We start from the raw sequence: 24,853 nt of genomic DNA, 5'->3' as shown, positions 1-24,853 counted from the left end.
CAGAATAGATTCCCTCAAACCAGACAGAAATCCTTTCAGAAGCAAAAATAGCTCCTCAAGGGACCTGGGATTTAGCTCAGTGGTGCCGCTGCCTGCCTCACAAGCGCAAGGTCCTGAGTTTGATCACCAGTACCAAAAAAACCCAAAACAACCCTCAAATAAAAACAATACCCTATTCCTCCAAATACTCACAGCATTCTATTTTGCGCATATGTGTGTTGGGCACATGTTTCTATATGTCTTCCCTGCCTCCTTTTAAAGCCACAGTCTGTGACTGATCCTAATTTTAGCTCCTTCACCATCTAGCTCAATGCCCAACATTCAGTGACAGAGACCTGGAGGTACTCTTGATAGATCTCTCACTTTCACTAGCCAATACTACTTCTTCCTTGTTGGAAGAAAGTATTTCCGATGCTTGGGTCTTAACTCTTATAATATGACATGAATGACCAACAGGACAAACAAGATAAGCCCTTACCTGTAATAAGAATAAAAGTGAAATAACTGTACTTTCCTCTTGCCATTTCTAGTAGTATTTTTATAGGAAACTGCATTTTAAAAAAATATCCATTTTCTATATTCACAATGACTAAGGGAAATCACTTTATAAAAACCAGAACAAAACATTACTTCGTGCTGTGACTGTGGAGTTCTGAAGAGAGGACTCACCTTGGCATGGTAAGTCTGCTCGAGCTCCTCCTTGTACAGCCTCACTTGGGCGTCGTGCTGCTCTCTCATCTCATGCAAGGCCTGAGCCAGCTTGTACTCATACTCAATCTGACGCCCAGAATCCACCTCTACCAAGCGCGTTTCATGCTTCCTTCTGGTCTCATTAATCTCCTGGGGGGAGAAAAATGATATAAATCCAAGTTACTCTCCATGGCTGCACCGGTACAAGTCTGAGTGACATCAAGGCCATGTGAAGCTTTACACACTTGCCTGTCCTAGGAAATGTGAATACACATTGCTTCTTAGTTTTCAGGTGAGAATATTTCTAGATGGAACTAATGATATAAATGGTAGTAATCAGAGCTCCAAGTGTTTTCGATTTCTTTTCAAGAGTATACCTACTTTATTTCCCTGAAGGCAAGGAGTGGCCTCAATGATTTACCACTAAAGTACCATGTCAGCATAAATAACTAGACAGGGCACCACATTAAACACACAACTGCTACTGTTTTTCTTTCTTTTTTTTTGGTACCGGTGATCAAGCTCAGGACCTTGTGCTTGGGAGGCAGGCAGTAGAACCACTGAGCTAAACCCCCGGGCCCTGTTATTGTTTTTCTAACCTGCTTTTGATAAACCCTTTTAAAGACACCTCTGAAAAAGAGATGCATCGCAAGTTAAACTTTGCAGGCAGACAACTTCAACATTTACAAGATTTTCTTTGTTTTGTATTTGGTTTGAGACAGGATCTTGCTATGTAGGTCAGGGTAATCTTGAACTCACTATGTAGCCCAGACTGGCCTTGAACTTGCAGTGATCTTCCTGCCTCAGCTTCCCAAGTGCTGGTATTACAGGTGTATACCACTATGCTTGGCTTTTTACAATATTTTCTTAGACACGGTAATAGATAGGGCAAGCAATTTATACATTTCTTACTAAATGATGTTAAGCTATTGATGGCAACTGATATAGGGCCTTATTAATATTATTTGATTGACTCAACTAAATATGATAATTCACTATTAAAGAATGAAATAGAAATGATCTTTTACTGTTTAGGAAACTAAAATATGGAATCTGGGGCTAAGAACGTAAGTCCAAGAATAAAATGTTCATTTAGGTTCTTGCTATAAAAAAATGCAACAGATTATCTTTAAAGGCAATAATTATGTTTAACTCACTAAAGTTCTTTGTGTACCTTAGTGCATATTTTTTTTATACATTTCCTCATCTTTCTCTTAATCACTGCAGAGGAAAATACACTTGACAGAATCGGATAAATCAGAAAACCATGGTTCAAATCCCAGTTCTGCTATAAATTTCCCAGACCCTATTCTGTCCAATGAAGCAAATGACACTTAAGTCATGAAAACACACAAATGAAAACTTTAGTTCAACAAATACTGAGCCTCTCCTAAGAGTGCACCCTTTGTCTACCTCCCTCTGTCTTTTCTTTCTTCCCTAACTGTTCACAATGAGGAAGTTTGGCACAATCACTGAATAGTGTCCTCAATGTGGGAAAAAAAGAGGAAAATTTTAAAATCATTCTCAAAAAGGCAAAAATTAAAAATTCAGAAATGTTAACCACTCTAAAAATATTAAATTACGTTCCACTAATGTCATTTTTGAATTATTATTTTATATACAAACTGTGATTTTACAAAGAAAAAATATTCCTGGTTGTCTACACACGTCAACAATAACAACAGATGAGAGACAAAGCAAAACAAAAATATAAGTCAACTGCATACCTTGTGTGGTGGCTCATTCCTATAATCCCAGCACTGAGAAGGCTTAAGTAGGAGGGTTGAGAGTTCAAAAGATGTTTAAGGCCAGCCTGCAGTACATGGCAAGACCTTGTCTCAAAACAATAAGCTGGGCATGTCGGCACACACCTGTAATCCCAGCACTTGGGAGGGTGAGGCAGGAGGATGGCCGGGAGTTTGAGGCCAGCCTGGGCTACATAAAATGCGTTCAAGCCCAGCTTAGAAGCAAGACCTTGTCTCCAAAAGAACAAAACACACAATAAAAGTCTGCTTTCATGAAGTCACATTTGTCAACTATTATGTAACAGTGCTTGCTGCAAGTTATCCTTTCAAATATAATATTTCACTGATACCACTTCTTGGAAGAAAAATAACGGTAGAGTAACCCCTGACTTACGAACTCAATTTGTTCCCGAGGGCTGGTTATACCTCAAGTTGGTCAATGGAGGCTCAGGCTCCACTACACAGCCTTCAAAGTCTCTCTGCCATATACAGGCAGATCTCAGTGTCCTTCGAGAGACACTGGCCCAGGATTCTCAATGAACCCCACACAGGAAAGGATGCTGTAGTGTTCCTTCCAGAACTCTTTAAGGGTTAAATCTGTATCCGAAACCATCTGGAAGCATAAGCGGCCAGGATTCGGGTATAACTCAAGACTTTGGTCATAAGTTAAAACTAAAATTCCAGTCATAACCCAAGTTGTTCATATGTCAAGCCAGTCATAACTCAAGGGTCCACTATAACAGTATTTTACACATTGTATTTTTTTTTTTTTTTGGTACCAGGGATTGACTTGGGACCTTGCACTTGTGAGGCGGGCAGTGGAACCACTGAGCTAAATCCCCAGCAACAGTATTTTGTTTTAAATAAGAAACTGATTGCTTGTCCAATGCTCTTGATATCAACAATGTCTATTTAGGTAAATATTATTAATAAAAATGATCAGATTTCTATTAAGTTATATTTTCTTCCAATTAAAAAAGTGTAACTTCAACAATGAATTCCTAGTATTAAAATCATTGTTAGTCACTGTTTTCTTTCTTTCTTTCTTTCTTCTTTTTTTTTTTTTTTGTTGGTACCGGAGATCGAACTCAGGTCCTTGGGCTTGCACAGCAGGCGGCAAAACCACTGAGCTAAATCCCAGGCCCTGTTAGTTTACTGTTTTCAAAATTACACTACTTCTAAAACATTACAATACTTAAATGCATACTCCTCTCCCTGGGTTAATTCTAGTCCTCTTCAATTTTAAGGGAATATACATTCCCCTTTCTTTAATTTTATTTCTTCCAGTTTGGCAATAGTTGCATCGTTGCCCCGTTGATCACAGCAGTTAAAAATGTAAATGCTACTTCAGGTTTTACATGTGTACCTATGAATGATGAGAACTCCCATGCTTCAGGATGGCCCTCAATGATTGCTGCCGCCTCACATTCACACCCAAGCATAATGTGCTTCCCCATACTGTATCAGGGTTCATGTGTATGACCAACAGATGGCAACAGTGTGTCACTTCTGAGATTGGCTTATAGAAAATAATATAGCTTCTGCATTGGTCTTGCCCCCCCCCCCACATATAATGAGCAGCCCTGTGGAAACCATGTGCCACAGAACTGATATCTCTTGCCAACATTCATGTGAGTGAGGTCCAAGGCAATTTCTCCAGCTCAGGATCAAAGCTTAAATGAAACCTCAAGAGACTCTGAAATAGAACCATCCTTTAAGCAGCTTTCAGATTCCTGACCTACAGACATTAACGCTGAGCTGAGCACAGTGGCATGCACCTATAATCTCAGAACTCTAGGAGGCTGAGGCAGTACTGCAAGTTCAAACCCACCCTGGGCAACATAGTGACTTGGCAAGACAATCTTAAAATAAAAAATTAAGAAAAGGGCAGGAACTATAGCCTGATGTAAAGACCCAGGACAATCAACCAATCAATCAATCAGGTCTGTGGCTCTAGGTCAGTGGTGGTAAACCTATGGCACGTGTTTGTTTATAAGACAAAAGACGTTAATGCATGGGTTGTTTTTTCTAAACTAAAACCTCAGTATTCAGGTTTAATTGCAGTGCTTGCACTTTGTGATAAATAAGTACATTTTAGATTGCAGTTTGGCACTCATTTCTAAAAGGTTTGCCATCACTGTCCTAGGTTAATTTTGTTAGGAAGTAGTAGGTAACTGTGTTAGATAATAAATCACAAATGTTTAAACATAGTGACAGGAATTACCTGTGACCAAGCCTTTATAAGTCAGATGAAGTAAAATTTTATCTGTTTACTGTATTAGATTCACAGATGCAGTGTTTTAACAACAGTACCTTGAACAGCAGTACCTTGAACAGCTGACATATAAACTCTTTCCTAACGCCAAATCTTATCATATCCATCTGATACATTGCTAATGGGAAAGAATCATGAATAAAATGTATTTATAATTTATACTATGTATGTCTTTTCCTTTAAAAAGTAAAACTGTATATAATTACCTCTTCATACATGTTTTTACGAAACTCCAAGTCCTCAGTAAGGCTCTGACAGCGATTCTCCAAATCCACTTTAAGTAAAGTTTCATCTGCTAACTGTTTTTTGGCAGCAGCTAATGAGGCTTCCAACTATTACAAGGAAAAAGAATTGTGATAAAATTTATACAGAAGTCACTTAGCAATGAATTTGATATGTATGAATCAAATATGTATTATAGTTCCTATATATTTATCAATGTGATTCCTCATTTTAACCTTTATCACAGAACTGTGTTCCTTTATTGGTCTACTACACAGAGTACCATTAGCAGGTCAGCTATCAAACTGATAACTGCCAAAGGGAAATAGAAGAGACCTTCCTATCACTCATGCTTTGCAAATCAATGCTTTTTAGCCAACCACTTTCATTTCTTCTTGTGTTCAAAGGAACAGCATTAGGACATCTCTTTTGCCATTTCACATTTTGGTACAATAATGGCATACTTGGAGGGTAAGAGACAGAGTAAGTATTTGCACAAGAGAGAAAGAGTATATAATCCAGATAGCGTGACTGAGGTAATCATACTCTGTATGTTAGCTACCTCAAGACTTGTTCAGGCAAGCTACCCAAAAAAAAGGCTTAAATAAAGTTCCCCCCAAAATAAAAATAAAATCAATCAGGTGAACCATAGCTTAAGACAGATGGCAATTAACCTGCCCAATACAGTGAAGAAGCAGTTTGCCTTACCTGGGCAATTTGATCCTTCAGATCCTCCAAATCTCCTTCCAAACTTTTTTTGTCACCAAGTGCAGTAGCTAGAGCTGCATCTTTAGAGTTCAGTGCTGCTTCATATTCTCGAAGCTTGATCTGGGCTCCATTAAGATCAGATTCTTTCTTAGCATAACTGTAATACAATTGAAAAAGAGCACAGACACAAATTATACCTCTGACTTCAGGCCTTCTCCTTGCTTGTTCAAGAGAAAAATAAAAGCAGCTTAAATAAGGGCTGCCCAAACCTCCTAAAAGCAGAGAAGCAATTTAGGAGGATTAGATCTAGAGTTTTTGGTAGATAACAACATTCTCTTTCAAGGACACGATTATTAATGACTTGGGATCAAAGAAGTCCAGTATAAGTTATCTCTGAGTAAGAGCACATCTCTTGGCCAGGGATTTAGCTCAGTGGTTTTGCCGCCTGCTGTGCAAGCGCAAGGACCCAAGTTCAATCCCCAGTACCAAAAAAAAAAAAAAGCACATCTCTTGCCCTGGTTCTATAAAGAGGCTCACTGAGAAAAGGTATGTCTGAAGAAATGGAGGTATACTTTTAAATACAATGAATAAATATATAAATCATGATACACAGAAGATATCAGTCAAAATATACAATGAGATTAACTATATGAGAATTTAAATAATTTTATAACTTAATGATATATCATACAGAAATTCACTTGCCATAAGAAATAACTGACCTCTGGAAGCTTTCAAGCACCTTCCATTTCCTATATAAGAGATAATTTGAGATTTCCCAAACTATAAATAAGAGCCTAATACCTTGCAGAAAAATTATCTCAATTTATATTATTAGCTACCAAAAACGAAATGCTAATTGAGATTCACTTTTCTCTAAATGTTACTTTTTATTAAATGGAGCTATTATAAAATTACAAGTTCTTTTAGATAGTCTGTCCAACAATTATTTTAAAGGACAGTATCTTTCATTCAAATAATTCAGTTATCATTAGTTACATGGGAAAAGCCTCACTAATATCAAAATTCTTAGTATGTATTCTTAATTAAAACTGTTATTGTAGAAGAGTATTTTTACTACTAGCATTTGAGGATGAGCTAAGAGGAATCTTTAACAATTTTTAAATAATTTTGTAATATTAAAATAAAGAAATTAACTGACCAAATGTTAAGAAAATATAATTTAAAGAGATTTGTTACTCATTTTGGTATCATAAAGCAACTATACATATACATGTATGTATAAAATCTTAACAAAAATGTCCCCCTAAATCCTGTCTTTTTAAAGGCCACTAGATGGCAGGCTTTAACTGAAACTAGTGTGTGTGGCGGAAGACCAACTGTTTAAAAAGGGGTGGAGGGATCCCATGCAGTCACAATTTGTGGCTAAAATGGCTTGTTTAGGTGTTCAGACTCCTCAAGAATGAAGTTAAGCTTTTTAAGGAGCCACTATTTTATCCCACTGACCAAAGTTATAATAGGACACATATCATAACACATAAGATTTAACATGAAGTACTATTTTTGTACACCATTAAACAAAACTTAAAAAAGCTACTGACTCAAAGTTAATTGTGTGGGCTAAGGACACAGCTCAGTGGTGGAACACATGTCCTCCATGTTTGAAGGCTTGGGTTTGAGCCCAGCACTAACAGAACAAATCAGAGTAACTACTGAGCCATTCAGTGTTTAAATCTCAGGTGATAATGTGATGCTACTCCAAGCAGTGCTTTATGGCTATGCTTAACTAAATCAAGAAACAAAGTCTTTAAAGGCAAAGCCCATACTTATTTGTCCTTTATTTTCTATATAGGAAGCCTGCAGATAATGCCTATTTTGCTAAACATTAAAAGAATCTAGGCCTGGGAGTGTAGCTCAGTGTTAAGAGTTCAAGTTTGACACACATGAGGCCCTGGGTTTGATTCCCAGCACTGGAAACAAAACTCGACTACATAGCTACCCCCAAATCCCTTCCTGCTTTTTTCATCGAACATAAAATACTATGTCTTTTTTCAAGAAGAAAACAGTAACTGTGATAGTTCCATTACCTCTGTAATTCAATCCTAAATATTCTCCCTATTTCCCTGCCAATTTCCAAGACTAGATTAATTATCTTAAAAATTTTACAAGATTAAGTGCTGGAGATTTAGGTCAGTGGGACTGCACCTGCCTGGAAGTCCAAGGTCCTGAGTTCAATTCCCGTACCAGAAAAACAAAAACAAAAAATTTATAAGATTATACCCAAGTCACCATCAAATAAGAGCCACAAATCACATGACCTGCCAATACCACGGAGGCATGCACTGAGGTAACATTTTGAGTTTTTTGTTGTTTTTGAGACTGGCCTTGATCTCAGTATGTAGCTCAGGATGGCCTCCCAAATGATCCTCCTGCCTCAGTCTCCTGAGTGCTGGGAATACAGGTGTGTGGCCACTACACCCAGCAATATTTTGAACATAATTTATTAATTTTCTAACTTTATTATTATTTTTCATTAATTAAATATGACATGGAAAGTCCAAATGTAGTTACAGTACCTGGTCAAAGTGCAAAAACCTGCAGAACTGACATCCTAAAGCAACACATACTAATGTCCTGCAGCTGTCACTTGAGCACAGAATTACAACTGACAATGACCCAGAAAAGACTACAATTTAGATAGGAATCTAAAGCTATTAGAAGGTATCAGTTAAGATATTGGAATACATTTTTCTTTTGATTGCATTTCCTGGTTGGGTTTGTTCAGTGTTATTGACCTGCCTAGCTAAACCATTTGTGCCTCCAGATAAAGAGACCTTCCAGTGTTTTCATTTAAATTCAACATGTAACTCTAATGCTGGAAATATGCACGCTCCTGACAATAAGTCATAAAACATATCCATTTCCTTTAGATATTTTACACAAGCTCCAAAACTCCAACTGCAGCCAGAAAAACAAGCAGTTTTATATAATGCAGTTACACTTTATCTTAAGAATTTCCTCCTTTAACAAAGCTTTTATTTACATAAGCTTGAATTTCACTAGTCAAATCAAGCTATCTAATCAACTGTCTAACCATTAAAGAAATAATCAGCTTGAAAAAATACGTATACAAAAAAAGAAAAGAAAAAATACATATACATTCCTATTTACATTCTATACAAGTGACTCAAGATTTAACAGAGCTAGCATTAGTAATAAAATATAATTGTGCTTTCTCCAATAGAACTAGCACCATTAACTTTCTCTAACACATCCCTATCCCCTCCTGAGGCCTGTAAGAATACTCTCTATATGCAGTTGGTTATTCAATTATTATACTGTTCTCAATCGGTTTGAACTCCTGATTACCTCTTACCACCAGCAATAATAACATTATTATCCACCGCTTTAACCATCTTGGTTTTTCAACATACCACCACTTTGATATTGACTTGTTTTAGGATCATCATTTAAACATTTGCTTCTGCACTGAAATACTTGACACTGGAACTCAATGCCTGAACTTTGCTCAACCTCTGCACTATAAATCCTGATTGGATGATTCAATCTTCCAGTCCTTGTGTGTTCATTTGCATAGGAGGACAACTCTAGACCAATCCTACCAATAAGAAAGTGGAGATCTGAAAATGCACCCAATTACAAAACTGCTGGAAATGCTGAATGGAGCTCTTAGGGAAATATATCATTACTAGATATTAACTGTAGAACACATTTTTCCAAGTCATATATAATAAGATACAGACAGTCATTCAAGACGTAGTAAGTAGAGATAATTACTTAAAAATTAATTAGTAAGCATATCATACCCATGAACTCAAAAAAGGCAGGAAATTAAGAATTAGTACAAAATAAATTTATAAGTAAATTTAGACTAATATTGAGAGCTAATTAGAAGCTGATTACAAAACCGTTTCAATTAGACATTGGCAAGTTATTGCCTTTCTATTAACATTTCCTTAGTTTGTGTCACAGCTAACAAATGCTCAGCTGAATAAAATTTCTAGTTTGTTCAGTAGCACCATCATAAAAAATAAAAGATTCTCTAAATCACTCATAAACTAGCTAGGGACAAAGAATCTGTGTTCACTTATAGCACAGGACCTATATACAGACCCATATACATCTTTGGTTTTCTTCTTTTATCAGGACCATAATTTTCATTATTTTCTCAAGTATTTTTGTCTTTCTTCCATTTTCATATTCAAAAATTCATGTGCAAACAGTTACATTAAGTAAAGACATAAATTATAGAAGGTCTCTTAGTTGGTAGAATAGTTTAAAAAAGTATAATTTCTAGATATTAAACATCCATAAAATTTGACATTTTTATTATACTACATATACACAAATGTGAACAAGGACAAGAGTTGGTGTTCAGTAAGTGCTTAGTAAATGAATAAAAGCTACCAGATGTGTTCTTATGGGAAAACTCATTCACGGGCCGGGGATTTAGCTCAGTGGCACTGCACCTGCCTTGCAAGTGCAAGGTCCTGAGTTCAATCCCCAGTAGCACAAAAAAAAAAAAAAGGAAAAGAAAAACTCATTCAGGATATAATGTTGATAGACTTAAAATACAGACTTTTAAAAAGCTACACAGTTAAAAAATAAACTGGAGAAGAGCTATTCATGTTTCTATAAATAAAAAGTAGAAATAGAATCACCTGGGTTTTTTAAATTCCTGCTTTAGTATGTCAAAGACAAAACAACAGTATAAGGAAATAGAAAACAGATCAGTCTCAAGTCACTCAGTTTCAAATTCCATTCATAATACTCTATAACAAAATCCTCTTTGGCTGCTTAATCTGTTACTAGCATCTTTGAGAAGGTATTACAAATTTCAGGTTCCTCAAACAATTAGGAAAAAATCCTCAATCTGTATAATTGCTTAGTGTCTACTTTCATATGCAGGAGGATTTTTTTCCTAATATACCTATTGTAATCTTCTAGACAGAATGAAACTACAAAGGCAGATGAAAGAAAAAGAATGCCAGCCAATTCTTTGCCCTTTCTCTCCCTGTGTCAAGCGACCTGTTTTAACTTAAGTCTTTCTTTATCACTAACTTTTCACTTCAGGACCATTCCTAGTTAGAAAAACTCCAAGAGATGAAAGGGAACACCACTTGGTTTTTCATATGCAGAAAATTAACATGACAGAAATCATTCTATACAAAATTATTATTTCTGATCTCCACAAAACAGGGATATTTTATTCGCTCAAAACAGACCCACTCTACACAGACAGCCAGGCCAATAAGCCCAGCTGTCCATACTCTCTGCTCATGTTTTAATAAACCATGAGGTTCTTCTGAACAGCTGTCTGGTAGCAGCTGAACATTATTCAACACTAGTGCATTTATTCAAGTGACTATCAAATATATCCATTTCTGAGAATACTTCATACCTAGAGCTCAGATCTACATGCCTTTATTATCTAGCCACAGTCCAGGTTTTTAGAGGAAAAATAATCTGAGTTTAAAGTAAATATTAATATGCACATATAACATTTTTGTTTTAAAACTAAATGATCTTATTTCATAATAGGCTCAAACTGCATATTAAACGTGAATTTGCTCCAACACTCATGGATCATTTTCAATACTGTCCAAAGTAGCACCCCATTCTAACGGGAAAACAGAGGTGATCCAAATATTTCTGAGGAAAATTACTGAACTCTCCAGCAATCACAATAAATGTAATACCCAAAAACTCTTGCAAGAGCCAGGCAAGGTGATGCAAACCTATAATTCCAGCACTTGGGAAGCTGAGGTAGGATGACCACAAGTTCAAAGACAGCCTGAGCTACAGAACAAATAGAAGGCCAGCCTAGACTACACAGTAAGACTGTCTCAAAAAATGTCCCCTCCTTCCTTCAGTGCCAATATTCTTGACCAAATGATCTAAACTCATGATCTCTTTCCACTCACTCCTCTTCAATTATGGCCACTGGCTTAGCTCCACTGCCTTTTAAGGCTCTCAGTCAACAATCATTTCCCAGGCACCAAAAACAATAGATTCCTTTTATGCCTTTCAATCCCCCCCCAAAAAAATCCTCTCCATGTTTCATGATTACACTCTTTTCCTACCTCTCTATGGGTTTAGAGGTGAGTTTACCTTCTTCTACCTAGTCCTAGTAGTATGTAGATGCTTTCCATACCTCTGAGTATTCCATCCAGATTGCCAGCTGACATCTCCACTTCAAAGTCCAAGAACCACCATCAACCTTGAGCAGAGCCTTCTAAAACTGTTCTTTCCCTATCAATCTGTTAAGAGCGACACTGCCTACCAGGGTGCTCAGGTATGAAAAGAGTCACCCTAGACTCCTTATTCTCCTGTGCTCAGTATCTCTGAAATCCATTTTCTCTCCTTTCCCACTAACTATCTCAGTTCAAGGGCTACCTCATTACTCCTCAAAGTGTCCTTCCTTATTAGAGTTTTATCTTTACCCTATTTTCCCCTCCACAGTCATACTGATCATGTCTTTCTTCAGCCTGAAATCCTAAGTTCCTCATTACATGCAATCCTCCCTGACCTGGCATATATGGCTCTAATTATATGAATTATTTGACATTCACAACAATTCCCTCTCCTAATGTCTTCTCTAAGTGAGGCAAACTCCTACTTATTCCCAATACCTAGCTCAGGCATCACCATCTCTCCGATTCCTGGAAACAGGCTCAAAATTTCACAGGGCTCCTAGTCTGCCTTAGGAAGCAGTCCTGCTTCTCCACAGCACTATATGCTGCTGCTATCACAGCACTTACCACAGTGTATTCATGTACTGCACTTACAGGATCACAATACAGTAGTGTCCCTTGTCTGTCTTCCCTCCTAGAATGCAAGCCGCTTGCTAATAGGGACTGGGTGTCCCATCTCTACTCCCAGCAACTGGTTCAAGGACTGGCATGTAATACCTGTTTCCCAAATATGTGCTGAATAAACAATGAAAAAACACTTGTCATGAGTATTACATTTATATAGTTTTTAATTCCTTTAAATTATTAAGGCATGCTTTTTAAGATGAAAGAGGTAACAGTCTTCCAATAACTCATCTTCACCCATTCCTTATTAGCAAATGATACCCTCAGTACTTTAAACACCATTTCAATTACTCCACTCTCCCAACAAATCCAAAATTACCGCCCTGGAGACTATGAATGAATTAACAATGGGAACACACATCTAGTACCATCTCCAAAAGGGACCAGGAAACCAACTGTCTTATGTAAGACTTCAAGTCTCAAGTACAGATAACAGTGCTCTTTCCTGTCAATCAATCAGAATAAAAAAACAAAATAAATAAATCAGAATAATGCCAAGGACCACATTGTTGTAAGGATTAAATGAATTGATATATATATATAAAATTGACATATATATAAAAACCCTATCACAATGTTAGAATGCAGAGCTAAAATCTATTCTAGTTCTATCATTCATTCATTTCTCTAAATAATCCCGAACAAAACAACCTCTGACCTTCAAGATTAAAAACCTTAGAAGATAGTATCTCCCAAGCATAAGCATAGTGTCCGGCACAAAATAAATGTGAGCTCTGGAGGGGGTGGGAAGATGCTAGGGAGGGAACCAAGACCTCACACACATCCTTGCATTCTCTAGGTGAGCAACATCTCAGCCCTCAAGGTCATCTTGCACAACTTTTTATTTAATCTGTCTAGGTGACTTTATATACACAAAATCAGATAATCCAGGACCCCCTCTAGCAACAGAAGTAATTCTACCTGTGAACAATAAATCCAAATGAAAGCAAAAAATAAAAGACCAACTAAGCAGGTTAGCTAAGGAAGGCCTCACTTGTCACCTAGACCTAAACCAAAAATATCAGCAGAAACGTATAATTATGATCCAAGTATAGAATCTTTTTACTTTTATGTTAGTAACATAAATATAACAATAAAAATGATCAAAAATTAGAAGGATCTGGGCACCATGGCATATTCCTGTAATCCCACCTACTTAGGAGGGTGAGACAGGAGGCTTGTAAATTCAAGGCCAGCCTGGGCAATTTAGCAAGACCCTGTCTCAAAATATAAGTCAAAAGAGCCTGGCGTGGTGGAGCATGCCTATAATTCCAGCACTCTAGAAGACTGAGCAGGGGAATTTCTTGTTTGAACTCAACCTAGGCAATTTAGCAATTTAGTGAGAGCCTGTCTCAAAATAAAAGATAAGGAAAGGGGGTGTCTTGGTTACTTTTCTCGTTGCTGAGACAAAAATACTCAACACCCAAAGTTAAAGGAGGAAAGGTTTATTCAGCTCAGTTTGCAGAGGTTTCAGTCCATAATTGGCTGCCTCAAAGGCAGGGTTGATGGCACACAGGCATCATAGAAGAGAAACAACACGGCCCACACAAGGTCGCAAAAGCAAGAAGGGGCCTTAACAGTGTCTTTCTGCCCCTTTTACCTTATCCAGACTACTGGGTTTAGGGCAGTACCAAATGAGATTTAGTAATCATATGCCCTTAATCCCATCATCACATACTCTACATTCAGCCACCACTGAAAAAGCCCTCTGACTGCCTGAGCCTTTGGGGGGCACATCTAGACACAAGCTGTAACAGGGGGCTCTACATTGGAGAGGTAGCTCAGTAGTAGAGCGTCCATGAGTTCAATCCCCAATACTACAAAAATAAAAAACTAAATAAAAGATTATAACGAACCTACAAAAACAGATATTAAACCCTACCAAACAGGAAGGTGGGTACTTAACCACTGCTGTGGCATCAAAAATTTGTGAAACTGTATACCTTTATCCAGTGATTAACATTTAACCGGCAAATTGGGTAACTTTTAACCTACAATTTAACCAGGGGTAAGAAACTGATATTGTCAGCATGAAGGTTCCCAGATAATCATAGCCCTCTCTGGCCTCTGAGGAATTGGTTAGAACCAGTCACTGCAAAGCTTATTTCCTTGGTCATAGCAAGCTAAAGAGGTCAAATAAACTATCTTGTCAAATCTTTAAAATGATGATATTGTACATTTACTGACATGTAAAAATGTTCGCAAATTAGTGTTGCACGAGCAAAGTTTACCTATCAATATCATGAACCCATTTTTTAAATAACAGGATATGAATTTTCAGAATTCTCATTTCTGGGAGACAGAACCAAAGATAATTTTTATTTTCATCCTCTCAGTCATCTGTGTTCTCATTTTCTATTTTTTTGTGTAACGTAAGTTATTAAAACTTCCTCAAATGTGACAGCCAAAGTACAATCTCTTTATCACAAAAGAGCACTGAAAAAACAGAGTAACAGGTCTGACTAGCAAACTTCTTTGAGCCCTAAAATAAAATGGCATAGTTAGAGTCCTATCACCCAGTTGACACATGAGCATCGGTCTCACCATGTGTGCCTGAAATAGACTTCTATAATGGTGTTAAATCTAAAAACCTCTAATTAGGAATAACTAGAAGTAACATCATATGGACAAATTAAAGAAACCTATCTAGTTACCCTGCAAAGGAAAAAAAAGACTTGGCAGTGTATTTTTATGGTGCTTTAGCTTTCATTCTTTGTTTACTTCCCTGAATCTGAGCATGCCAAAGGATTACCTAGTCTTGCTCGCTAAGTTAAATAAACAGCTCCAAATGCTACCCTGCTCTACACCAAACATCCTTTGAAAGCATGGGAAGGAAGTGTCTGGCAGTCTAATTTCTTAGGACCTGTTTCTTAGATTTGAACATCCAATCTTGGGGTTTGGTCCTGCTCTGTGGATCGGATGTTCAATGTCCCTAGGGCCCATGTGTTATAGGCTTAGTCCTAAGGTGCTGCTTGCTATTGAGAGGTGGTAAAACCTTTATGAAAGGGGGCCTAATGGGAAGTCCTCATGTCACTCACTGCCTGTGTGTCCTCAAAGGGGCCTGAGGGACCCTGGTCTCTTCCTCGTCCTTGCTTTGGGATATAAAGTGAGCTATCTTTGCTGTCACACCCCCCCACACACACACACAGCTCACATCCTCACAATTGGTTCAAAACAGCAGGGCCAATGGATCATGGACTGGATTGTAAACCAAAATATAACTTTTCCCTTTTATTAATAAGTAATTTCAAGCATTTCCTTTACAGTGACATGAAGCTCACACGTCTTTCCAATTCCTTTCTTAAAAATTAATATTTAGAAGGAAGTTTTATAGTTCTTTTGTATCAATTAAGACTAGGGCATACATTTCACCTTGCTTCAGCCAAGGCAAAGTCAGTATATTAATAAATTCAGGCATGGTGGGCCCTGCTTGTAATCTTAGCACTCAGAAAGCTGAGGTAGGAGAATTACTGTGAGTTCAAGGCCAGCCTATACTGCAGTGAGACCTTCTCACAAAAACAAAAAACAAGTAAAGGGACAAGTAATACACGGAATGAGGGCCGGAGATTTAGTTCAGTGGTTTCACCGCCTGCTGCACAAGCACAAGGACCCGAGTTCGATCCCCGGTACCAAAAAACAAAACAAAACAAAAAACCCACATGGAATGAAGGTTCTAAGTACAAGGAGATCAGTATTTTAGGTCCAAAAGCCAAAGGATATGAATGTTAAAACAACCCAACAGATACACTGTTTAGCCTTATGGGCATTTCCTAAGTTTCGTTCTACCCATGACCAAAGCAACCAATAGAAAAGTCAACAGGGGAAATATATGGCAAGTCCAAAGACAGAGTAAATCAACTTCCTTTCATATTTAGAAAGACAAAGTTTTACCATATGTATATGCCAGTATGCTGCATAACTTCTTCAAATTGCTAATTTGTGTAAAAATTCCTCTATTATTATGAGACAAGTAAATGACAGGCAAGAAAAAGGTCTAAGTTTCCTAACTCTTCCTAAGGTTCTGAAAACTATTTAATCCTCATTCCAATTATAAAGAGAAGGAAATGAAGGCTTAAGTACCTGCCCTAAATCACAAACATAAAGTCCCAACTTCTCCTAACACATCATTCCATCTCAGGTTATCATGCTCTACAGAGTTCCAGTTATTTATACTTATTAATTGCACACTGGCACTTATGTATGCATTTTTAAATAAAAACAAATTCAAATTTCCCACTTTAAGTTTCCTTATTTATACACTAAAAAGAAAAAAGGAATGCTGTTTTCCCCAAGTTAGAAGTAGGCCTGAATCCTCAACCTAAATGCCCCTCCTCCTTAAGGCAGCACTGCTCAGGGATAGATACAAAGTCTACAAATCTTAAGGTCCATATGTACCATTAAAAAAAAAAAAAAAAAAAAAACACCACACTAATACTTTATTTGACCTTAAATTTTCATAAGATAATTTAAAAGACACACAATTTGTTTTCAAAAGGTTAAGAAATTTTGCTTAGTAAGAATTGTGGGGCCAGGGATTTAGCTCAGTGGTTCCACCATCTGCCTCACAAGCAAAAAAAAAAAAAAAAAGAATTGCGTACAGTGGAAGAATTCGAAAACACTGGCTTTGTGGCCTAACACCTAGTAGACATTAATTTGTGTCTCTTGAAACATTCTTAATTTTTTTTTTCAGAGAGGCATAGTCAGGTTTTACTTGGCAGAATTAAAGTTCACACTCAAAGACAGTAGTGTGAACCTTCAAGAGAGGCACCTAAATTTTTCTTTAAAAGAAGAGACAGTAAATTTGCTTATTCACCATTTCAAATATTCCTATAGCATCCATTATACTGGTTATATACTAGTGAACCTCCATTATCATTTTCCTAATTCATAATTCTCAAAGAGAAACCTGAGAGTTAATCTGGCAGCTTTTTAAATTTTAATAGTCTATAAGCCAAAGAAGGAATAAAAGACGACTTCTAGAATATCGTGACTCAAGTGAACTTAATAAGGAGTAAACTTAAGAACAAAGCCACAATCTGTTCTTCCAGAGTTTCAAAATCTAAAATTTTCACTAACTCATTTGGTGGCAAAACCTAACCTGAACTGATACGCTTCTTTTGTATTTCTCCATTTACTATTAATATCATTCCCTGCAGAAAGGCTTCATGATGCAATACACAGCAGGCCACACTGGGTACCAGATAGTATGTGCTTTGTATTACCTTCTTAAATTGGAACTGCTTCCAAAGCACTTCTGACTACAAAGGTTTATTGGCTCAAATCACTGAATGAAAAAAAGTTATGAATCCACAAGTCAGTTATTGAGAGATTGATAAGCCCACCTGATTTTCTGTTATATACAGTTTTCCCACAAAGTACTAAAATTCTGAATTATGTTGACTGATAGTCTTCATCAATGTTCTTGGAAACTGTTCCCCAAAAGAAATTTCCAAGGACATATTAGGCTTGGACTGAATTGGGGTAATTCTTATATTTGAGGTTGGGTTTCCTATGAATCCAAAAGCCACCTGCATGGAAGCTGCTGACAAATTCTCTCCAACAGGACTGTCGGGGGTATACCATGCACTAAGAAACCAAAAAGTGATTTTGGAATCTGTAATTCTCTCAAGACCCTGTGTGTGTGCATGTGTGTATCTGTATGGTACTAAGGATTAAACCTAGGACTTTCCAACTTACCCTACATTCTCCAGCCCTTTTAAAATATTTTACTTTGAAATAGTCTAAATTGCTAAATTGCCCAAGCTGGATTCAAACTTGCCCCCTCCTATCTCACCTCCCACAGTAATGGGATTACAGGAATGTGCTATCACACCTACTGACTCTTTCCTTAATATAAATCCACTCTGTACTTCTACCTAAATGATAATTATACCTAATTATACTGACTCCAAATAAAAAATTAAATACAGAAAAAAACTGGGGGGAAGGTTGAGAGAGGGTCTCTGTGTAGTTCAGGCTGGCCTCGAATTCCCACTGATCCTCCTGCCTCAGCCTCGTAAGTGCTGGGATTACAGGTATCCGCTACCATGCCCAGCCAGGTATAAAGCAATTCTTTTCCTTCTGACTGTTATTACACCGGGGATCTCTGTTAATTGATCACCTATAAGAAAAGCTCTAACTCGTCTATTTATAGTTACAAATCTCAAAACTGTGAAAGGGCACCTCTGGTCCTTGGGTCACACAGTCTGATGCATCTACCATTACTGAGCCTGAGGTTCCCCTCCCTTGTCCTCCGTCCCCTAACAATGAGAACTAAGCCCTTCAATTACTTTAAACTGTCAACTATTAATCAGGAAAAAGATAAGCACTTTCTCAAAGTAACAATAGTTAAAATTACCTTTAGACGTCCCTTTAGAGGGAACAGTTACATGTGACTATCAAAACAAGCAGTTTTGGCTATCAAACAACCAAGGCTACCAAAGTAACAAGAAGACTGTATAGCTGGCTATTCCACTGAGATAAACTGTCAGCCTAGGCCCCATCTTAAAGTCTTTTGCTTTCACAGGTATAAAACGGTTCTTTCCTTCTGTTATTACACCGGGGATCTCTATTAATTGATAACCTATAAGAAAAGCTCTAACTCGTCTATTTATAGTTACAAACCTCTAAATTGTAAAAGGGTTATCATAGTTCAACTTGGCTAAATACATCTGAAAGTGCATTCTGATTTAAATGTAATTATCTTGGGTATGTTTGTCTGTCTGTCTAATGTGTATTAATAACTGGTTAAAGGACCTGCAGCTGCTCTGTATATGAAAAATATTTTCTTGAGCTCAACAATTTTATATTCAGTTTTTGGGATCTTTTTCAGATTTCCATGGAAAATCATTTGTATAGGCTTTCAGGGAAGCCAAACTCATTTAAAACATTACCAGAAAATGAGTCGCAGGGTTACACAGGATAAAAGCCCTAAAGTTTGATAACATAAAGGTTATACATGATTTAAGTTAATATGTATATGTTTCTGTGTGTTAACTTTCAGGTATGTATTATACTCCAAAAGTTCTATTTAAACTGGCTTATTGATAAACACTGAAGACATTCTCTCAAATGCTTGTAGTTCATATAGCTTAACAGTAGGCTAATTTAAATCATTGGTAAAAATAAAAGTATCTTTAAAGTTGGTAACATTTTCATCCAAGCTGTTGGATAACCAAGATAATACCAAAAGACTGGTTTTACAAATGCAATGTCTACTGTTGTTTGTCTACAATAATTTAAAAAGTTTTTCCTGGGCCGGGATTTAGTTCAATGGCACCATGCCTGCCTTGCAAGCACAAGGTCGTGAGTTCGATTCCCAGAACTAAAAAAAAAAAAAAAGAGCTTTTCTTTGGTTAAAGACAATAAATATGGCTTAAAGTGTTTAAATGTTATGATTTGGTCCTCATGTGTCATCTAAATAAACTGTTAAAAGATATATTTAAGTTGACTATAATTAAAAGGTTAAGCTATGTCTAAAGCAGTAAGATTTTCTTAACATATTGAAATGCTCTAGATTTAAAAGCAAAAAGTTCTTATTTTACTAAAACAAATTTGTGTTCTCATCGTTAGGCTTTTAGTTACTTAAAAAAACTGTTTTAAGAGTTAAAGATTGTTATAGTTTGCGTCTAGATGTTCTCCCAAAGCCTCATATGGTCATAGATGGGGCTTTTCAGAGGTCGCTGGATCTGGAGTGTGTGATGCTGGATCAAGGGTGTGATTACTAAATTAATCCACTGATTGGTTTGGCATAGTTCTGGGTAGGAGTAAGGGTGGGTAGCCTGGATAAAATATAAGGGACAGAAAGAAGCTGCTATTGCAACTTGTTGCTGGTTGCTTGTTGCCTGTTTGCTGCCTGTCCTGCTTCCTGCTTTGCCATGAACTCTTTCTCCTCTGCAATGCCCCTCTGCCACCCGTCCTGGACCCAGCTGACTATGTACGGAAACCTATACAAACTGTGAGCCAAATAAACCTTTCCTCCTGTAACTTTGGGTGTTGAGTATTTTGTCTCAGTAACAAGAATAGTAACCAAGACAAAGATTATTTAAATGTTGGCTTGAAGAATATTTTCACTAACAGTTCATGATGGGTTAAATATTATCTTAGTTTATGATATAACTTATTGACAGTATTTGGACATATATGCATGTATACCTCTAAAAGCAGGCTATGTTGTGAGTCTAAGCTTTAAAGTTAAGTTTACAGTTGAGATTATAAGTTTAATACATACAAACTTCCTACTGCGCAAGCACAAGGACCCAAGTTCAGTTCCTGGTACCAAAAAAAAAAAAAGATTGAAATTTGACATCTCTTTAAATTTCATTCTGACATTTAAACTTGATCTACATCTATTGGTTTTGATTAAATAAGCATTTTGTTATTGTGAGACACACTTGTGTGTTAGATAATGAGTCTATCTGCAGTCATTAACAGTTTCCTAAACTTAGCAGAGCTGGATAGATGTCCTTAATTCTTGTCAATATAGTTACACCTTATAAAACCTGCTAAAGGAGTCTAAAATTTGTCTTAAGAGTAAAACTCTCTATAGCTGTGAAACCAAGTATTGTTAATCGCATGGTATATTAAACGGTACATGTTTCCCAACTGTACAGGCCTTGAAAGATATGAAACTATAAAACATCTTATCACATTGGTGACTTCCAGCTAAAGTTGTTTACAATAATAAACTTTTCAGGCTCAAGCATCTGGCTTTCCCTTACTTGTGTTATGGCTATTTGTGATGAGATGTGCATGCCAATCCAGTGGTTAGCCAACCAGACAAATGATACAGATACTTTTTCACAGCTTATGCTTAAGTGATTATTATTTATATGTCATGTATGTGTTGTAACACAACAGAGGTGGACAAGGACCCAGGACATGAGGGGACCTTTCCACAAGATCCTCCAAGCAGGGAGATTGTTGGAACCTAGAGAACAAGAGTTAACAAATGTACAGTATGCCAAAAAAGAGGATCACCAGAGAGAAGTCTCCCATGCTTTCACAGCAAACTACATGGTCAAGTAAGACTGTGACCCATACTAGCAGCTCACACTGACAGAGGAGCTGAGAGGCTCTGTACATGCTTCCGAAAGCAATGCCTGAGGAAACTTAAGAGCTTAGTTTTGATTAACAGGTCTCATTTTAACTTGGTCTTAACACCTAGGAGAAAAGTATAACCAGAAGATGTATAATAATAATAATACCGTAATAATAAAGGATAGGTACAGAAAGGGGCTTCATTCACTAACTGTGCTAACAGTTTCCAGCTACACCTGTAGCTGATCACTGTTATGGTTCAATGAGGCTAGAAAACTACAGTGGAAGCTGTAAGAGCTCAGCAAAAATCTTTAAATTCTTTAGCTAAAATTGTCCTTCAGAACCCTTCTCTACTGTTGGTGAGAGTGTAGACTGGTGCAACTACTGTGGAAATCAGTGTGGAGATTTCTCAAAAAAATAAAACTAGAGATTCCATTTGACCCAGTTATTCCCCTTCTTATCTTCCTGAAAGAATTAAAAGCATCATACCACAGCAATATATTCACACCCATGTTTATAGTAGCAGTGTTTCTAATAGCTTAATCTTGGAAACAGCCCAAAGGCCCATCAACTGACAAGTGGATAAAGAAGATGTGATTTTTTTTTATACAATGGATTACTACTGTGCCATAAAGATGGATGAGCTTCAGACATTTATAGCTAAATGGACCTTGAGATCATACGCCTGAGTGAAATGAAATCAGACACACATGTTTAAATACTGCACAGTTTCTATGAGAAACCTAAAGGGGAAATAAGGACTAAAATGTATAATAGATACTGGGAGATGGAAATAAAGTATTCAAATGGGAAGGGGAACAAGGGAGGAGAGAAAGGAAGGGAGGGACAAGAAAAAAAGTGAAAATAGAAGGAAAAAAAGGAAACAAAGCTTTTTTACATAGGGAGGGGAGTGGAAGGGAAATGAGGTGGGAAATGGGATAAAATAAAATAAAATGTATTAAAAAGAAAAAAATAGGATAGCTAAAAAAAAAATAAAAATAAATTTAATTGTCATTTAAAACCACTAAACTCTCCATCTTCTTATATCCAAGACTGGAGGGCACAAATAAATGAAATTTGTTGTCTTTAGATAAATAATTCAGATCTGGTGAAGAAAAGATCTTAAAAGAGGGCCAAGGCTGTAGCTCAGCAGGCACAGCATCTGCCTAGCAAGCCCGGGGCCCTGAGTTTGATGCCTGGTACAGAAAGAAAGGGAGAAAGGGAGCAAGAGGGAGGGAGGGAGTATGAGAGGGAGGGAAAAAGGGAGAAGGAAAGAAAAAAATCTTAAATATCAGACTTAAAGATAACTTCCATCGTAGAGAGGTCTAAGAGCCAGTTTGTAACAATCACTATTCCAGTGCCTTAAGAGCAGAGTCTGGATTGGCTCTTTTCCTCAAGCTTGTGCTGCAATCTCTTGGAAAAACTTGTTTATTCCCACCGAGCAGCTGCCAAACCCCAAGTGATCATGCAGATGGAACCAACAACAAATGTGCCAGAATCCTTTCACAGAGTTCCACTAGATCAAACTTGTATTGGGAGTTCATAACTGCTAAACCTCAACATGACTTCTGTCCAAGGCCCCTTAGATTAGCCCTCTAGAGAAGGACCCAACTTCAGTCTTCCTACACAGACCATTCTCAGCTTGAAGCAGCTAAACTGAAACTTCACCCCTAACTGCAGTTAGGGGTACCTCCTCAGAAGGGAAACATTATAGGCAGCTAAATTAGATGGAAATTAACAGAAAGAGAATAGGCTCTCAAGGAAGTCAGTGAAAACTACAGATATCAGAAATTGTGGCTGGAGGCACATCTGAAGAAGGCAAGGCCTTGAGATTGGAGTCACAAAGGCCAGACCTGCATACTTTCCTGAGGAATAAATGGAAATTTGAGATGATACTGCCATTGGTACCACCTAGTCCAGTAAGTCCAGATATACACAGGAAACAGACGGGTATCCAGAACACCTGGGCCCATCCTTTCCCCAAAATGTTTCTTAAAAGTCATATATAAGCCAGGATTAATACCCTTGCTCAGCACCCTGATTCCCTACTGAATCAATATTAGCTAAGCAGCTACATTTGGTTTTTTTTGGTACCGGGGATCGAACTCGGGTTCTTGTGCAGGCGGGGAAAACACTGAGCTAAATCCCCAGCCCTAAATTTGTAATCTTATTGGCTGGTTATAGTTCCACCCATGTTATGTTGTACCCATCTTGTGATTTTGTACCCACCCTGATTTTGCTCTATATATGCTTGGAAAAATGACCTCACTGGCAACCCACTTGGGACCGGGACCCCTCCTGTCTTGAAGGAGCTATTCCCCAATAAACTTTTTCTACTTTAAGGGGGGGGGGGGGAGCCCCTCTGCCTTTAAAATATAACTATAAGCTGGTAAGGAATTAATATAATTTCCCAGAGTCCCGTGGAACACACGCCGAATCAGCCCGGTGCAGACAGGAAGGTCTGTGCATGCCCTACCGAGGTCCTGAGTCGCACGGAAGACACCGAATCACCCCACTGCAGACAGGCAGCCACCTGATTCCACACTACAAAGACGCAGAGGACACCAGACCACCAGACCAAGGTACTGAGTCCCACTGTTCCCGGCCCAGAGGGAGGGGCTTCTGAGCCATCGTCCCACTGTTCCTGGTCCACAGGAAGGGGCTTCCCAGTCACCATCCCTCCCACTGCTCCCAGCCCAGAGGAAAGGGCTTTTGGCCCACCTTCTGTCCCGCTGCTCCTGGCCAGGAGGAAGGGGCTTCCAGGCCACCATCCCTCCCACAGCTCCTGGCCCAGAGGGAGGGGCTTCTGAGCCACCATCCCACTGCTCCTGATCCAGAGGAAGGAGCCTCCAGGCCACCATCCCATTGGCTGCTCCCAGCCCACAGGAAAGGGCTTTTGGGTCACCATCCCTATTGCTGCTCCCGGCCCCTGTCCCACCTCACCCAGCTCAGAGGAGGTAATCCTTGTAGGCGCTAAGAGCCCCCTGCCCCAGTAGAAAGGAGAAAACATGTAAATAAGTCTCAAAACCAGACTTCCAGATCACCTACAGCAACCCCAAAGGGAAATGAGATGGAACACTCTGATACTCAACCACCTGGACCCACTGAACTGGCAACAAAAGGGGATCTGGAAAAAATGAAATCAGAAATAATTTATCAGATAACAGGAGAAATTGTGCCCTTAGTGCAAGACATGATAAATAAATCTAGAGAGGAGCTGAGGAACATGATGGAATCCCAACATAAGAAACAAATGGAATCCATAAAACAGATGCAAATAGATTTCCAGGAGATGAAAAACTCCATTGAAAGTCTACACAGCACAATGAGCCAGTGTGAGGACAGAATTTCAGATATAGAAGATAAGATTGCAA

The 24,853-nt window shown here is 38.0% G+C and overlaps 1 protein-coding gene across 2 annotated transcripts in view; it reads right to left on the bottom strand.

Moving 5' to 3' along the window:
* Lmnb1 (lamin B1) overlaps nucleotides 1-24,853 on the bottom strand; it is a 56,837-nt gene that overhangs the window by 22,277 nt on the left and 9,707 nt on the right. For both annotated transcript variants that reach the window (XM_004854454.4, XM_087180542.1), the window contains exons 2-4: nucleotides 5,641-5,797; nucleotides 4,917-5,042; nucleotides 670-840 (exon numbers count right to left, since the gene is read on the bottom strand). In XM_004854454.4, coding sequence (XP_004854511.1) covers nucleotides 670-840; nucleotides 4,917-5,042; nucleotides 5,641-5,797 — 454 coding nt within the window. The remainder of the gene's footprint in view (nucleotides 1-669; nucleotides 841-4,916; nucleotides 5,043-5,640; nucleotides 5,798-24,853) is intronic.

The sequence above is a fragment of the Heterocephalus glaber genome, unplaced genomic scaffold (assembly GCF_053883595.1).
Source record: "Heterocephalus glaber isolate CG9 unplaced genomic scaffold, H.glaber_assembly_v1.0 deba00001463, whole genome shotgun sequence".
Lineage (NCBI taxonomy): Eukaryota > Metazoa > Chordata > Mammalia > Rodentia > Bathyergidae > Heterocephalus > Heterocephalus glaber.
Note: the sequence above shows the minus strand (reverse complement) of the source record. Positions and strands in the feature narration are given on the sequence as shown.